Here is a 16,911-nt window from a genome sequence, read left to right on the forward strand (position 1 = left end):
TGCAATGAAACCTTTATAACTGCATTTAATTTCTGGCATTAAAGCATTCACCTTTAAATTGAGTTTAAAATTTTAAATGAAACAGTAGACATACAATATTTTATTAATATTATATCGAATGGTAATTCTGCTTGAATATATAGAGACAACAGTTTAAAAAAGACTACAGTCAAAGTCTTTGAAGTGTCATTAAATCGAAAGTTAAAGAAGCACAAGAAAACCATAGCCTGTATAAAAAGACGCTCTCAACTTGGCAACTTGGTTTCTTTATTTTATTATTATTATTATTATTATTATTATTATTTTCCCACCACCATGTTGGGCTTTTTAGAGACAGAAGTGACCATACATAGGTAAGCACATAAAATGATGAGTCATCAGCTAATGCTAATAAAGCACAAAATTAGACCACACCCTTAGCTCGAGGCTTTAACAAAATCCAAACGTGTCAGTTATTAGAAATGAGTTAGTTAACTGTTTTTGTTGGTTTGTTCGATGTTTTTCTGGACAGATGCTCCCCATGAGGACCAGCTTTTTGTGCTAAACACTCATGTGGTTGATCCAGAAAGGGCAGTTTCTGTCCCTTCTGAATTGACTTCATTCTCGGCCCCAGAGGACACGGCGTGGGAAAAACCTGAACTAGTAAGGCAGTCTGTTTGATCATGTAAATGGGCAGCAATTAACTTGTTTGCCCCCATGACATTTATCAGTCCAGGGTAATAAAGCTGGTAAACAGTGAATGAAAACACTGAAATTTAAAGCTAAAAGTCAAATAAATAAACAAATACCATCAGCTATCTGTGGGATTTGAACATAAAGTCTCTTAAGTGTATGTTAACATGAGCCAGCTCATGCTGTTTTTGTTGCGCTGTGAAACAGCAAGGAGCTTACAATACTACTGTTTTGTAGAATTGGATAAGAATTTTCAATATCATGATTTTCTCACCTAATGCTCTCAGGGAATATTTGTGTGTATGTGCTCACACACATATGCACAATCCAAAAATGGGGAAGCTTTGTGTCCATAAACATAGAAAGAACAATAGATTCTATATTGGATGTATTTTGACAAAGTGACATGAGACTGCGTTTGTGTTAACAGATGGAAATCAGCTAAAGTTCAAAGACTCAAGAAATGCAGGGTCAGAGGAAAACTTTATAGTAGCTGTTGGATATTTAAATAGTTTTGTGTAACTGTGTCGCATTTTAACAGCTGGTCCAGAGGCTATAACTGACAAGAGCTAACTTTTACCACTTTTCTGTCACGCACAGCCCATCTATCTCCAGGCAAATCATAAAAGCGGCATCAGAGGTTTTTTTATAACCCCAGCCCAACCTCCAGGTGAAAATGTCCAGACATGGTAACACCTGTTCAAATTTTCAGTTTATCCAATATTTTGGTTTGTCATTAAATTTCTACAAAACCAAACTACTCTGCAGAGTGCTCACGCCCTGGTGGGTTTCATAAAAGACCCTGGAGTAGGATGCTGGAATAGCTTTCAAAGAAGATTTTTTTTGTACTAAAAATCTTGCAGATGGATGACCAAAAAGAAACAGTGTAGCATTTTTCAGTTCTGTGTTTCATGTTTCACGGTGACCTTTCAAAAAAACAAGGAAAACAAATATTGAATTTAATTGGAACTTTTTTCCTTTTTTTAAATCTTTTTTTTTAGCAATTTGGTAATGATCTGAAAGTGAGATTTAATAAAAAGCCCAAAGCTGATGAGACAATCTGAAGTTCAAATGTAAATATGATCAATAATGAATTGAGAAAAAAGTCTTTTTTCCCCCCACGCTCATAAGTCTGCAAATGAAGACACAAATTTAGTCTGGAGTTGGTTGCGACTGTGCCATCCTGCTATTTGTGTTCCTTAATGACTTTCTAATTCCTTATCAGTGGGTAGCTAGCCTCCACAGCAGGCAGACAGCGAGCAATGGCAGGGTGCCATCCAGGAACAGGTGCTCTTCCATGTTGTGCTTATGGTGTCCGTAGGCCTCAATTACATCCTTCAGGTTGCTTTTGAATTGAGAGAATCCCAGTGGGTTCAGCGCCTTGCTCTGAGCTTAACTTTTTCTCCTTACACATTTCAGAGCTTGACATTGACTTCAGTTACCACTTTGTTGCCCTGCTGGAAACTTGGCTATAGGGTTTGTTTTAATTTGGCGGAAAAGTTATCTCATTGCAGAGACAAAAGAGGTGCCATTAACTCAACTGAACTCCGGTGGAGGTACCTGACAGCTTTACATTTATTTATGTTGTTTTTTTATGACCGCCATCACGTTTGAGCTTCATTCTACTGGAAATCTTTATAAGCATGGTTGCTTTGAAAAGGTACAATTATTTTGTTTCAGCTTTGCTTAAACATGGTCATTTGAACCAATTACAGTTACAGGTATAAACACCAACCAGTGTTTCTAGACTTGTGCTGTGAAAAGGTGTAAACACAGAATTTTAAACAGGTGGCAACACATTCTCATCCCAGGACGTCCAATGAGACAAAAGTACAAGGTGTCTCTTGGCTTTGGTGTGTAACCAACACCAGGCCGTGGTTCGTGTCACGTTTGCACCTTTGACTCCTGAGCCTTTTTTGAGTGTGGTAGGTATTTTCCCTTTCACTTGCTGGTTAGGTTTAGCCATTGAGAACTATTTGAAAAGGTTACCAAAACCTACTAGTTTAGGTTGAGGGAAAGATGGTAGTTTGTGTTAAAACACGCTGCTTCCCAAGATTAAACACACTCATCAGAAAATGGTGTTTAACAAGTGCCTTTAAATGAAGGACAGTTGGGAGTGACAGACCCACCTCATTACTCATTTTTTTTATTTTATTTTATTCTTTTTAGCGTTTTCAACCTTCATTAGAAAGAGCAGTCATACAGTAGCACTCCTATAACTGCATATCTATATTTGAGACTACTGTTTCTACTGAAATGTGTTTGATGTTCTGTCAATAAGAACAGTTCATTTACAAAAGGTTTACATCAGGGGTGTCAAACATAAGGCCTGGGGTCCAGAATCAGCCCTGCAAAGACTCCAGTCTGGCCCACTGGACAGCTTTAAAAAAAAATGTGGTGAAGTGCACAGATTTACATTGTGGGCTTTCTGTGGCACACATGCTGGAGTTAAGCTTGAATCAAACAATGCACCCTCCTGCCCTCTGGGAGGCGCTATAGGAGCCTTCGGAATAAGACCACTAAGTACCGGAACAGCTTCTTCCCTACAGCTGTCAGACTCCTGAACTCACCCAATGGACTGAACATACACACACTCACAACCACCCATAACTGAACAAACACACAATGGACAAAAACAAACAAATGGCCGACTGTACCCTCATACACACAATAATAACATGGACTGAACCACCACTTACAACCACTGGCACTTTATATAACTTTTTTTTTTTTTTCTTTAAAAACTTTATATACTGGCACTTTATATAACTACTGTATAATTTATCCATATATCTCACTGATCTCAACTGCACTACTGTAAATGCTGTATTCATACTGTACAATACAATAGTTATAGTTTTAGAACTGTTTATTAATACTCACAATTCTATATCTATAATCTGCTGGAGCTTTTTGTATTTATAACCATACATATAACCTGTTCATAGCTTGTACATACTTATAGTATATTCATAACATACCTTCATACTGTGTACATTGTATCATATCTATAATAGATCTATATTCTGCAATATATCTTTATTATTGCTAAAGCACTTCCTGGATGAATGCAAACTGCATTTCGTTGCCTTGTACCTGTGACGTGTACAATGACAATAAAGTTGAATTCAATTCTAATTATATTCTATTCTATTGTGTTTAGTGCCAGGGTTCCTCTTTGATACTGGTACAGTAATTGCAGAAATCATTTACATGATATTAAATAATATTAATTAAAGTTATTGGAACGTGTCGATCAAAACTAAGCCACCTTTTAAACCAAGATATTTACATTAAGTCTTACGCTGCACTCATTTACATGTGGCTGAAAAGTGTTTAGAGGAGCATATGAAAGTTGTTTATTGTCAACAGTAATAAGTAGACTTCAGAAAGAGGTCTGAATGGAGCTTTGTATCAGAATTTTTGACTTCACCTGTTGTCAAGAATTTTGCTTGGCACAAGTTCACAGGCTGTGACTAATTTAAAAGCTCGTTATTCATCCCGATGTATACGTCAGCCTTTGCTGCAAAGCAGACACTGAGCGTTTTCTTTGCTTTTTAGGACAGTTTTCCAATTCCATAATTTCCAGACGACTGTCAGAATAATTTAGATACATCCTGATATTAGTCTATTATTAACACTCTTGTTTTCATTTGTGGAGCATAAGCAGGTCACACTTTACAAACAGACAATATTTTGACTGTCAGAATCACTAAGCTGATATCTACTCTCATTAATGCAGAAATTACAATCCATAAACACAAACCGCCAAATGCTTTTATTTCTCTTTCACTGTTTTTAAGCTTTAATCTAGCCAAGTTTCCTATTTTGTCCTATAATTTCCTTACTTGGGGACATTTAGAGGACATACATGAATTTTTCTTATAAAAAAGACTCAGACTCATATAAATTAGAGGCACGCTGTGACCAGAACCTGGAAAGCAAAGAATAGCATCAATTTAGAATATATGTTATTGATGTCGGTGTGTTTTATGGGCTCATTTTCTTCTTGTAAAGCATATTGAGACTTTGGGGAGTTCACATTTAAATAAAGTATTAATTACTTCATTAATTTACTTTCTTTGGTGCTGAAAATGTGGCTTTGGTCCAAACTTTAATGGGCTTCCAAAAGGCATTACATTTACATTGTGTAGTTTCTGAATCCTTGCTATCATGAAGTCTTCTGAAGGTAGAAGACAGCTTTCCATGTGTAAAAAATTTTTTTGCTTATTTAGGTTTGTTTGCTGAGGTGTCAGGCATTCACTTCCCCTCGCACAGTATATGTGCACAAATTCAACAGGTGCAGGTGTGGAATTAAGCAGCAACCAGGTGTTCGAGAGTTTGTGGATTTGTATGCTTTTACAGGTAACTGCTGCTAAAGTGGATCTGACAGTTCCTGGTGGGGGGGGTGGGGTGTGACAAGGAGGGATTGACCCTCTTATCAGTGATCACTTTCAAAGAAATAATATGCACACAACCCCACCTCTTGACTGACAGCTTCAGTTAACTGAGCAAACACAAATATAAAGTCATTTTTCTGCCACTTTGTAACTCAGCATAACTCAGTTAACCGAAGCTGTCAGTCAGGAAGGTTGCGTGTGTGCCGTTGCTGTTAAAGTGACCATCAAAAGGCCAGTTCCTCCCTTGGTTTCCGCCCCGTAACTGTCAAAAGTCAGTCAGTCAATTAGCACAAGCAGCACTTCAGTTTCTAAAGCAGAAGCTCTTGCATGCTTGTGGGGCTGATTTATGTGCTTACATGCTTTTTTCTTCTACATGCAGCAATGCATGTGTGTTTAGCACTATAGTTTCAGTACAATATAGGCTTAACACACACAAAAATAAAAAAAATCAGGCAATTAAAGGAGATGGAGTATTTTATTATACTCCAACCGGTGGCAATTAAGTGGTCTGCCTGTAAGAGAAACAGGCAGAACTAAGTTAGTGGTCAAGCTTGTAACACCCCCCTCTGCAGAACAATCCTTGATTAGAATGCACAGTACAACAGATATCATAAAGATTTAACAAATAACTCAGGGATTTTGATTTGTCTTGTACACAAAGTAAAGACTAAAATGTGTGTAACAGATTAAAAATCTTCATTATTGGTATCAACTGTGTTCTCTTCCCCAGAAATGTCAGTTTCCAGAAATTAAAAGTAATTTATAGCCCCAAAAAGTGATTAACAACAAACTCAAGCAAAGATTTCTTTTTTCTTTTTTTAAAAGAGAGCAAAAAAGAAAAAGAATCCGATGCCTATTCCGAAGTATTACACTGGATCCTGTCAGGGAAAAACTGACACAGGCACATTTCCCAGTGAATGGCACTTCTCTTCCACCACACTGGTCAGATCACTCAGAGCAACATAACAGTACACATCTACCAGGCCTCCTCTGATCTCTCCCAGGAAGGAGACAACACTTTCATATCAATACCCTGTCATCTCACAATGTGGCATCTTCCCCTTTGAAGGTACAGTAGCGTTGTTGCTGTTGCTCAGATGTGAAACTCTTTCTTAGCTTTTATCATCCTGTTTTTTGGGCAAGGAGGAGAGTAGTGGGAGATGAAGGAAACAATTTCTTTTTAACTTGGACCCACCAAAGTGGAAAGAAACAGCGTGTTGACAGGTGTGTGAAAGGAGTGCTGCTGGGTCAACTGGGGAACTTCAGAGACCAGTTTAGAAGGCTTAACAAAAGTCTCTCAAAAGAGTGGGCTAGTCTTTCTGGCAGAAGAGCAACTACACTCATGTACCAATCAGAAGTTAGCACTGAAGGCTAGTTTCTAAGAATAGCTGATTTATTTATTTATTTTTTACCAAAGATTACTATTTGAGAAAAAAACCATGCTGGTGCCAGAAGAGACAGAAGCCGGAGAGATTTACTCCTTGTCCTGAATTACCAGCCAGCTGTAAACTACAAGTCCCATTCCACAGCAGGAGGATCACTCCTCCCATTAGCCTTGGCAAAGAGCCGACCACAAATGTGAGAGCCGTGGTCGTCGGGAGGCCCGGTTAGGACGAGACCCTCTGTCACTCACTGCGACACTTGTCATAAAATCATTGTATTGCCATCAATCCGGGGACCTAACCACCACCACAGCAGATGGAGGCCCAGCAGGAAGACAGGGGGCCGTGCCCTGAGCCTCAGCCCCACACAGAGTGCACACGGCAGGAGTAAGCAGGGCCACAACTACAGGGGAGCCCCAGACCTTAAACTGGACCTCCTGTGGATACACCTCTGGATTGAGTCCTAATGTTGTCCTTGATTAATTACAGACAAATGCAAGTGAGGGAAAAACAGGCCCGCTTTTAACTTCAGTCAGATCACACACCTATTTAAAAATATATCAGATCATCAGCGATTAGTCTGGATCACAATTGTAGATATTAGGAAATACATCAAGGTCTAAACAGTGGCCACACAGAGCCCTCACAAATTTTAACACGAAAACAGTGATAAACGCGGTGTGCAAAGAATAAACATGCCTTGCCTCCCCTGAATAAGGATATGTAATGATATTCATAAAGAGACCACCTACTGAGAGTGCAGAAAAAACTGTTCCTTAGCAACAACATACACACTCTTACAAGCCATATCTTGGGAAATTTTGACCGGATTGGGATGCAAACAACAGAAAACCTTTAACTAGGCCATGTTATGAGACAGCTCCCTATGGCTGAGTATCTCAGTGTCTCGCCTGGCACAAATCTTCCCCCAAAATGATACATATTGCATATCAACAAAAGACAGTAAAGAGAAAAAGAGCCAGCTCGTGGTATTTTTGCAAAATCAAAATCTCGGCCCGTTTTTAGTCCCGTTCAAATTTTTACTTGAGTGATTACAAATCATACAATTAACGTTCCAACATCCATTATGACTAAATGTCAAAAAGAACAAAAGTACCTTTTTGAGGTAGCTTTAAAAGAAAAAAAAAATCACACATGATAATTTTACAAGTTGTCACACAACGGATATTTTGTGCTCTCAAATGGTCACAAAGTGGTCAGCCTCACCTTTTAAGCCCTGTTCTCCCTCAATCACTCGGAATCAGTTTCATACCATCAGCTGAACGCCGCAAATGTCACATTTGGTGTAGAAATGAGTGAGGAAATCTATTCAAAGCAAGTGAAAGTATGAAACTCCTAAGCCTATGAGGAATTGAAGGCTTCTTTTTGTTTTGTTTTTTCCCCCTTTTTTCTTTTTCTGGCAATACTAAAATCTTAAGCATAGTTCCTATTAGCCTCTTTATCCAAATAGATTACAGCCCAATAATAAGTGATGTTTGTTTGTCCCTGTCATTAATTGCAGTTAATCAAAGACAGCAGATGACTTAAAAGCACCACTTAGCAAAGAGCTGGAAGAGGTCAACAGACAAAACACTTTCCTCTGGGAGCAGGGCTTCCAGGAAAAAAGAAAAAAGAAACGATAAATTATTTTTAAATGCACATCATAATAGATCACCACCCCCAATGTATTAATTAGCACCTCACTACTATTATCTGGTCTCCAAATCGACACACTAAAGTGAAAAATGCAAGCATTCGGATTCTTTAATTTCCGTCCTCAAAGTGCAGAATATTTGCAGAGATAACTGAATCCAAAGCTGCTCCCATAACTCTAATCTGCAGCATTTTTTTTCTTTATCAGCCACTGACTGGCGTCTGAAAAGTTGATCTGTGCACACATTGCTTCACTGCAGTTGAGTAGAAAGGCTTCATTGCCCTCTTGTGGTAAAGAGATGAAATTCACGTTGTAAGTGTAGCTTACAACAGGACTTTCATGAACCTCACAAAAGCTGCTATGTTATGTGATTTTTGGCACATGGAAGACATGAACTGGAGGAAGCTAGGGAGAGGTTTCTGTTCATTCGTGTTCTTCTGTACCTGGGGGCTGTAAGGCTGACGGCGGGTTTCGCAAATGCAGAAGGTCCAGTGACGTGGCCACCTGAAGGGACGTTGTGAGGCTGGTCGACGGGCAGACTCTGAGAGACAAGGAACAGACTTATTCACAGCATATTAATATCTCCTGACAGTCTAAGAAAACTGATAACAGTCTGATGTCTTTATGTTAAGGTAGGGGTGTCAAACATAGGGCACGGGGGCCAGTATCAGCCCTTCAAAGACTCCAATGAGGCCCAATATTTTGATACAGTATTTTCATAACCTTTAAAGCTTTTCCTATTGATAAAGATCCTCACCCCCTGCCATCCATGCCACACCAAAGTACAAGAATATTTTCTCTGAATTAATTAAAACTTCATAGTCTCAATTACAGGATACTAACTTACTAAGCAGTGATATACCAAAACCTTTAAATGTTTTTCACGTAGTTTCACCGGTCAGGCCAACTTGCTTAAGTCAGTTTGACACTCCTGGGTTAAGGTACTGTACAATACTACTACAGATTCTAGTAAGTGACATGGCTTAGTGTCTAATCCACCTTAAAACCAAAAAACTTTTGACTTTTTTACCACTTAAGAAAGCAAAACAAAAAAAAGAAAACCAATCTAACATCCAAGACAAGCAATTTGGATGGATGATTGAGCAAACCTTGTCATCGTTGAATTTTTTGGATGGTGTCTCAGATCTATGGAGTAGTTCTCTCTTTTTCGTGCCCTGTTTGTCAGCGCTGACAGGTGAGACGAGACAAGGCGGCACAGTTTCAGAGGTTTGGAGAGCTTTCTGCTGTGGATCATAAATGAGGTCTTCCCTCCTTAGGCATGCGACTGATAAGGACATCCCTTCATCATATATGTTAGAGCTCCTGGCCAGGCTGTTGACTGCAACAAAATAAAAACACATTTTATAATTTCAGGAATTACTTTTTTCTAATGAAAAAAAAAAAGAAAAACTTACTGATATTAGTGAAAGTTTTGAAGCTGCGCTCTAGATTTATTTTACATCTTTCAGAGTCTTTCACATTTAAGACAAGTCCAATGAGCGACATTGTGCTCTGTCCATCTCTAAACCAGACAGAAAAACAGGCACGAGTTAACAAAGACAACGCTACTCATAAACACGGTTTAAACGTAACCAGAACATCGCTTGTGTTTACTTTTTATTCGCTGTTCTGTGCCCAGGAAAGGCGTGTGGGTGAACATGGGCCAAGGAGACCAGCTCATTTCTCTCCAAAGTTGACACCAGTAATCTGATTTTCGACTCCACGAGGCCAATCCTGCCAGAGCGAACAACAGAGTTTTCAGAAAGAGGACAGCGCTACAGCAGTCGGGAATGAAATATTAAAACTGTTTTCAGCCTTTAAGAGAAGTGCTGGAACACATAAGAAGGATTCATACCCAAAGTCATGAGATGTTCCAGTTTTGCTTTGCGCTATGTACTCACCATTCGAGACGCTTCTCTTCTGTAGTATAAGATGCTTCCAACACAGCGCAGTGCCTTGAAACATGAGACAGAACAATGGCGATAGGCTCCACACATGCTGGAATCTTACATTAATCATGCTTCCTGTTTTTGAAGCTGATTGACTGTCTAATCAATATTTAAAGCAAGTCAGGCAGCGTAACAGGACAGTGGGTAACAATGCTGTACACATAACAGAGAGAATACTGACGTACTGATGATTTCCCCTTTACTGCACTCGGTGTAGCCCTCACAACAAACAAGCAAAACCACCGTTTAAAGCAACAGCTGATGATTACACCATTAACCTTTTATTTGCCATTTTATTAAGTAACCCAGAAAATCAGAACACACGGTGAATTTATTCAGACAGGACGATGTAAGTGCAGCAGAAATGATAGAAGCTACAGATTCCACAAGAGTTTAGAGAAAGCATTAAAGAATCAGAGAATATCAGGAGCTCAAAAATGACTCAAACCATCCAACAGCTCATATAGAGATGAATAAATGAAAAACTACTTCAAATACCCCAACAGGTTTCAGTTTATATTTGAATCATGGACAGAAAACAGCAAAATCTGTTCAACAAACCCACCACTCCACCATTATGCAAATGCATGTCTGAAGCAGCATACCAAGAGTTTAGAAAGCAAACAAATAATTTAAAATCCCCACAAAAACTGACAGACGATCCACTTCCTATAAAATTACTCAAACAGACTTCACTGAACGCTTTTCAATTAATGACAGCAAACAGCCAAACTTGTACAACCACAGTTCAGTAAAGTCAGGTACAAACGTAAATTCGTCACAGTATCAGGCGAAAGCTGATCCACTTTTTAAATTTAACCAATCGGGTTTCCTGTATATTAACTGAATAACAGCAGTGCATTTTCTGTACAATCATCGTACAGTCGGCATCCCAGACATTTTACAAAAAGAATAACATAAGACAGCCCGGCTTAATCACCCACTTTAAATTTACACAGCACATAGAGTAACATTACAATGTGTGCACAAAACATTCTTATTTTGCCCTTTATATACAGTAAAGATAGTAAAATTTAAATAGCTGTTAATTTCATTTAATTTATTATTATTACAATTTAAAAAGTCAAACATCATCAAATACAACGCTCTTTTCTTTGTCAAAGTACAAATGAACAATCAGAAGACACGAGTGCAAAACATCAACACAGTGTGTGGTAAAATATAAGGAACTTGGGGAAGACAGTTGTGTTCTGTGTGTGGCAATTTTCATCTTTACATGTCTTAATACATACTGGTACTTTTTGAAAAAGTCCGTTTGTTCAAAGAGTTCAGACCACTTTGCTTTTTTCTGCTCTATTTCCTGGCAGATGGCGTGACCTGTGGACGAGGAAGGAAATAAAACTGGTTAGAGTCCAGGTATAATTAAACCCCCTCGCTTTGCTTACAGAAGAACATCCCTGATGTTGTGAGTGAAACAGTCTGAACAGTCCACCTTAACTCAGTGAACAGTTTCACCTGAACAACTGACTTCACATTGGAGCAAACAGAAAGGTTCAAAGACTGTTAAATTACGCTTGTATTTATGGTGCTTATAATCTCTAACCTCGATGAATCTCCTCATTCAAGATGGCAAACGTGGACCGAGAAACATTGACTGAGGTGTTCTGCTGCGGATACACTGGGGTGATGATGGGCATTAGGTGACAGCGGTCACTTCGATTGACCTGGAAATGCAGAAGCACGTTTTACTTGTGCTTTTTGAAAATGTTCATTTATTAAACATCTGGTGGTGGTGACTCCACCAGATTTCTTTTTAGCTGGGCATACCTTGGGATCCCAAAAAGGAAGGTTGTAGTTGCATTTTTCTACTTCTATCAAGCGGATTGGGATCGGCCACACCCTGAGACAAAACATATGAGAGTTTCACAGCAGCTGATCCTTGTTTGCATTGGTTGTTCACACTTCATTTTAAAAATATTTGGGGGGGGTTTTCATCAAGGAAATGGGGAAAAAGTGAGACAACTCACCACATGGAGAAGATCTTGAAGAATTTTATCACCAGGGTAGAAGCGGTAGCATTTGGGTACACCTGACAAATCCTGGCTACCATTATGGCCCACGATACACCGCCCAAGAAGCCCAGCTTGTTGGAGTAAATGTTACGCTCTGAAGGGAAACAACAGAGAACATTAGACTTCAGCATCTATATTATTATCTCAAAGCACCCTTTAGGTATTTGATAAGACTTTTATAGTTTGCATTGCTGCTGCTTCCTAATTCTCCTGCTAATTCCTAATACTCAAATTGGTACTTGGACAGGTACTAGTCACTGTGCCACTAAACAATAAATCATCACTTATTTTTTGGCCTGTGGACAGAAGATTATGTCAAAATACTAACAGATGTGTCAGGAGGTAAACTACTCAAGGTCTACATTTTTTATTTCAGAATGTAAGGCGCGTGCTTGAATGAAATGCCAACATGGCTTAACAATATGAATATAAATGTGTAATTATCCTGCAAGTTGAAAGTTCGACTCACGTTTGGCCCATAGTTTGATGGCTCTCAAAGCAACCCTAAAGTTGAGAACATTGGGTACCAGCCTGAGAATCTCTTCTGTAACTCTGTAGCCTACAGACAAGAAATAAAAGTAGAATTTCGTTTTATTTACTTATTTTTTAAGGGGGGAGGCCAAGAAAATCTGTCAGGTGCTAATTAGCAATTTAATTACCAAATTTTAATCTGACACTTACCGTTGAAACTTCTGACACAGCGTGCATCTACGACGTTCTTCACTATGCTGTTATTGAGAAGGTCAAGGTTATCAGGAACGCTCCTCTGAGACAGCAGAGTGAAGACTAAGTCAATCTTTTAAGTAAGACAAACACAAAAAAATGATTAAGACAGATACAAAAACACTTTCCCTGAATCATCCTGCATTATTAAAAAATTTGCTCTCTAAACAAATGACCTGTATCCCTTCCCAGGACAGTTTGATGACTGGGACGTAAGCCTCTTCAATGGCCTGAGGACAATGATACCGTCAGCTTGCACAAAAGAGCAAAACGTCATTCAACTTTTGTACAGTGACTCAGTGATGTGACTGACCTGTATGTCTTTGACCTCCTTCTGAGCTTTCAGCTTTGCAAAGAAGGAGGTGAAGAAGGCTTTTCTCCCAAGGAATCCAGGTCCGACACACAGTGCATCAATATCAGCACCTGTCAAAACGGCACTATTTCAGATAAAAGCAAAGCCAGGGAAAGAGCTAACTACTGTCCTGCCCTAGGCTATCATTTTCACCATGTTCTTTCAGAAAGTTAGCACTGAAAGATGCCGTATAATCACAAAGACATGCAACGTTCAATTGCACAACAACATTAAATAATGTCTGGGTAATTACCCTTTGAGTGAACTCCCAGATGATACGAGCCAAATGGGAAGATCTTGCCTCCAACTTTTTCTGTAACCACTTTAGGTACATTCTAAAAATCAAATGACATTACCTATCAAAATAAACCCTGTGCAACTCTCTTTGTTTTTCAGATTTGGAGATTCTTTTTTAAAAAAATTCTAGATAAATTCTTACCATTTCTATGCACATTTCTTTGAGCCAATCCCTAAAGAGGGACTCCAGTCTTTTAACAACCCTTTCTCTGCAGATGAAGTAGAGCATTTTGAAATTTCTCTGAAGTGAGGGGTGCTATGCAGGCAACCGCTTGCACTGACTCTTTCTCAAGGTGATGCAACATTAAACAGGGCTGGGAAAACTATGTATAATACCTGTGCTCCAATTCTAAGTTGTTTTCATATACATTGTAGGATTTCATAGTGTCTAACAGTTTTCTGGTCTGGATCAAGTTTTCCTCTTCAGGTAGATCCTCGCTGATAGGACCAGTGAGCCCATAGGTCCTTGGCATGTCTGACCATGTGGGAGCTTGGCTCCTGTTTGGAGTAAAAGGAAAATGCTAGTGTCCTAATGGGAAACCTTAAAAATAAATAACATTACGAAAAAACTAACAATATGCATAAAATGTACTTATTTTATAATACTCGTAACTATTTTGTTACGAAATTTTAAATATGATTCCTATTAATCCCATAACAAATCCGTAACCATAACAAAGACCGGATAGCAATGATATATATGTGTTTTAGCTAGCTAAATTACTGAAAAAGCAGGCAAAAAAAGTGGATGCAAGTACTTACTGAAACATTGTTGCACTTGTTTCTTTAGTTGAGTCAGGTATATCTTGCTTGCTTGCTTTTTTAAATCAAAACAGCGCTAATGTGCTCCAATTCTAAGTTGTTTTCATATACATGCTCCTTGAACATTCCATGTTCAGCGATGAAGGTGAGTCGCAGAAGAACAGTGACACGTGACGTGAGCCCCAGGTATGTATGCTTTTAAAGCTGCATTAAAGTGCACATGAAACACTACAAGTATCAAGCGTAATTTACACAAAAACACTGTAATAGATAAACAGTAATAATTTAACTCTGTCCGTGAAGCTGGATTTAAGAAATAAGTGTTCAAACCTAAAGTTTTTTGAACAGGTTTAGCGCCCTCTTGTGTCAGTACAGAAAGTGACCTCACTGGGTTGGTTGCTGCTCATGTAGTAACATTAGTTTATGTCAGCTAAGCTAACTAATAACAGAATCAGTTACTGAGTGGAAAAGAAAGCTGTTATAAATAAAAACAGCCTAAGAGAATCACTTTTTATTACCCCTGGCTGCAACAATATTTTTTTTTGTTAAAAAAATAAAATAAAGGATAGGCTGTCACTTTATCACTTAGGCAGTAAGTGGTTATTCATTATTTGGCTAGCTGCACTGAAACGGGAAGATCCACTTGTTAGGAATGACGGTTGGGTGTCCAGGTCAGCTGTGCCGAGCTGTGCAATTACAATTAATATGTGTAGATCATGTCCACTTTAAATTTATATTGGCGCAGTCAGAGTAGCTAGGTATTAGTTTTGTCTCAATATAAAATATTTGAATTTGATATTTAAATATAAGCAAAATATTTGTCCATTACCTGTGGTATTACATTAAAATATTACTTTATTTCAAACGAAGCTCGTTGTTTTGAATATCATTAAGTGTTTAACTATGCTTAATAGAGTTGATACAAGTATCACTTATGCAATAAGTCTCTTTTTTTTTAACAATAATTAATTAATTGTTAGTTATTGTGCTTCATTATTATAAGGTTGCTCTAAAAAGCCCCAAAAGCCTCCAGGTAGTACAAAACACCACAGCGAGAGCTCTGACAGGGACAAGAAAGTCATATTTCTCCTATACTGACGTCTCTCCATTTGCTCCCTGTTAAATCCAAAATTAAATTTAAAATTCCTTCTCCTTACTGCTAATTAGACCCCATCATGTATTAAAGAGAATATCTGAAAGGGATTTCTGCTATCAGACTCATATGAAACCAGCTTCCAGTTTGGATTCAGGAGACAAACACTCTCTCTGGTTTTAGGATTAGACTCAAAACTTTACCCCATACTCTCTCTCTCTTTTTTCATTAACTGATATCTCTCCACTTAGGTGTTCCATCTGCCAGACAAAGTTACAAATTACGTGACAAAGGAGTTATTTTGAACAACTGTGGGCCACAACCAGACAACCAAATGGTTTAATCTGGCCCACTGGATGGTTTTACAGGTGTGAAAATTGCAGTGAAGTAATTAACAATTAACATTAAATAGATTTGCAGTGAATTGATGCCAGTATTACTACTCTGGAGTGAAAATGTATACGGAGTATTTTTGGTTATCATTAACTTGCTCAAAACATAGTAAATAATGAAATGCAACCCTTTTTACAGAGGCTAACATGTAGGAACTGCTTAATAAAAAGAAGAAAGGCTTCTGGTGTGGAGAATGAGGAAGAGGAGGGTGTAGCACAACCTAGAGGGTAAAGCTGGGGAAATGTGATGGGTCCTACAGAAGGAAGCTGGAGGCCAAACTCAAGCAGACCTGCATGAAGAATGTTTGGAATAGAAAATCACTGACTTTAAGGTTACAGACAGACAACCACTGGGCAGCCTGGAGAGAGTAAATGAGTTGAAGAGTTTCTTCGGCAGCTTTACTCCGTAGCCCTTTACCAGATCTTCCACCCTTTTTCCACCCAACTCAGACACCCCACCCACTGATAAGATAAGATAAGATAACTCTTTATTGTCATTGCACAGACATACATAGTACAATAGTACAATGAAATTGGAAAACTGTCCTACGTCGGCACTACATATAACACAACACGACACGATACGACACATCACAACGCAACACAAACAACACAAACAACACAACACAGTATAATAACTTAGTAATAAAAAAGAAGAATAAGTGTATTTGTATTGCACACTGTTATTATTGCACATTAATTATTATTGCACCTTGTTATAAATATAAATATTATTATTGTTACTGTTTTTACCGTTGTTACCTCCCCTCCCAAAAAGTCCAGGTAGGTAGCCAGTCAGGTCAGCTATTTGCATTGATCAGGGCTATTGCCCTGTTGTAAAAGCTGTCCTTCAGTCTATTTGTTCAGGACCTCAGCAGCCTGAACCTCCTGCCAGACGGCAGCAGCTTAAACACCCGGTGTCCTGGGTGTGTACTGTCCCGTAGGATGCTGCGTGCCCTCTTGAGACAGCGAGTGCTGTACAGGTCCTTCAGGGAGGGAAGAGGATGTCCAATGATATTTTGGGCCATATTGATGACCCTCTGGAGTGCCTTTCTGTGTGCTGTGGTGCAGCTGGAGAACCACACACTGATGCAATATGTCAGCACGCTTTCAATGGAGCAGCGGTAGAAGACGGTCAGTAGCTCCTTCTTCAGGTCCATTTTTCTGAGGATTCTCAGAAAGTGGAGACGCTGTTGGGCCTT

At 38.8% G+C, this 16,911-nt stretch overlaps 1 protein-coding gene across 1 annotated transcript; it reads right to left on the bottom strand.

Moving 5' to 3' along the window:
* Window positions 1-6,738: 6,738 nt before the first annotated feature.
* On the bottom strand, window positions 6,739-13,691 carry LOC134643530 (poly(A) polymerase type 3-like). The gene is made up of 16 exons (XM_063495944.1): window positions 13,605-13,691; window positions 13,419-13,500; window positions 13,127-13,236; window positions 12,990-13,043; window positions 12,772-12,886; window positions 12,560-12,649; window positions 12,046-12,184; window positions 11,846-11,918; window positions 11,622-11,742; window positions 11,311-11,395; window positions 10,010-10,063; window positions 9,723-9,842; window positions 9,569-9,630; window positions 9,218-9,447; window positions 8,552-8,649; window positions 6,739-6,928 (listed from the first exon to the last, which is right to left on the bottom strand). Exons 1-16 carry the CDS (start codon window positions 13,689-13,691, stop codon window positions 6,739-6,741), a joined length of 1,710 nt encoding a protein of 569 aa, XP_063352014.1.
* Window positions 13,692-16,911: the final 3,220 nt, after the last annotated feature.

The sequence above is a fragment of the Pelmatolapia mariae genome, linkage group LG15, assembly GCF_036321145.2.
Source record: "Pelmatolapia mariae isolate MD_Pm_ZW linkage group LG15, Pm_UMD_F_2, whole genome shotgun sequence".
Lineage (NCBI taxonomy): Eukaryota > Metazoa > Chordata > Actinopteri > Cichliformes > Cichlidae > Pelmatolapia > Pelmatolapia mariae.

Coding starts and splice junctions, on each gene's coding strand:
- LOC134643530 (XM_063495944.1), bottom strand. CDS start 13,691: ATGCTCTACTTCATCTGCAGAGAAAGGGTTGTTAAAAGACTGGAGTCC. Junction 12,185..12,559: donor CATCAAACTATGGGCCAAAC/GTGAGTCGAACT, acceptor GTTTCCCTTCAG/AGCGTAACATTTACTCCAAC. Junction 9,448..9,568: donor TGTGAAAGACTCTGAAAGAT/GTAAAATAAATC, acceptor ATTTTGTTGCAG/TCAACAGCCTGGCCAGGAGC.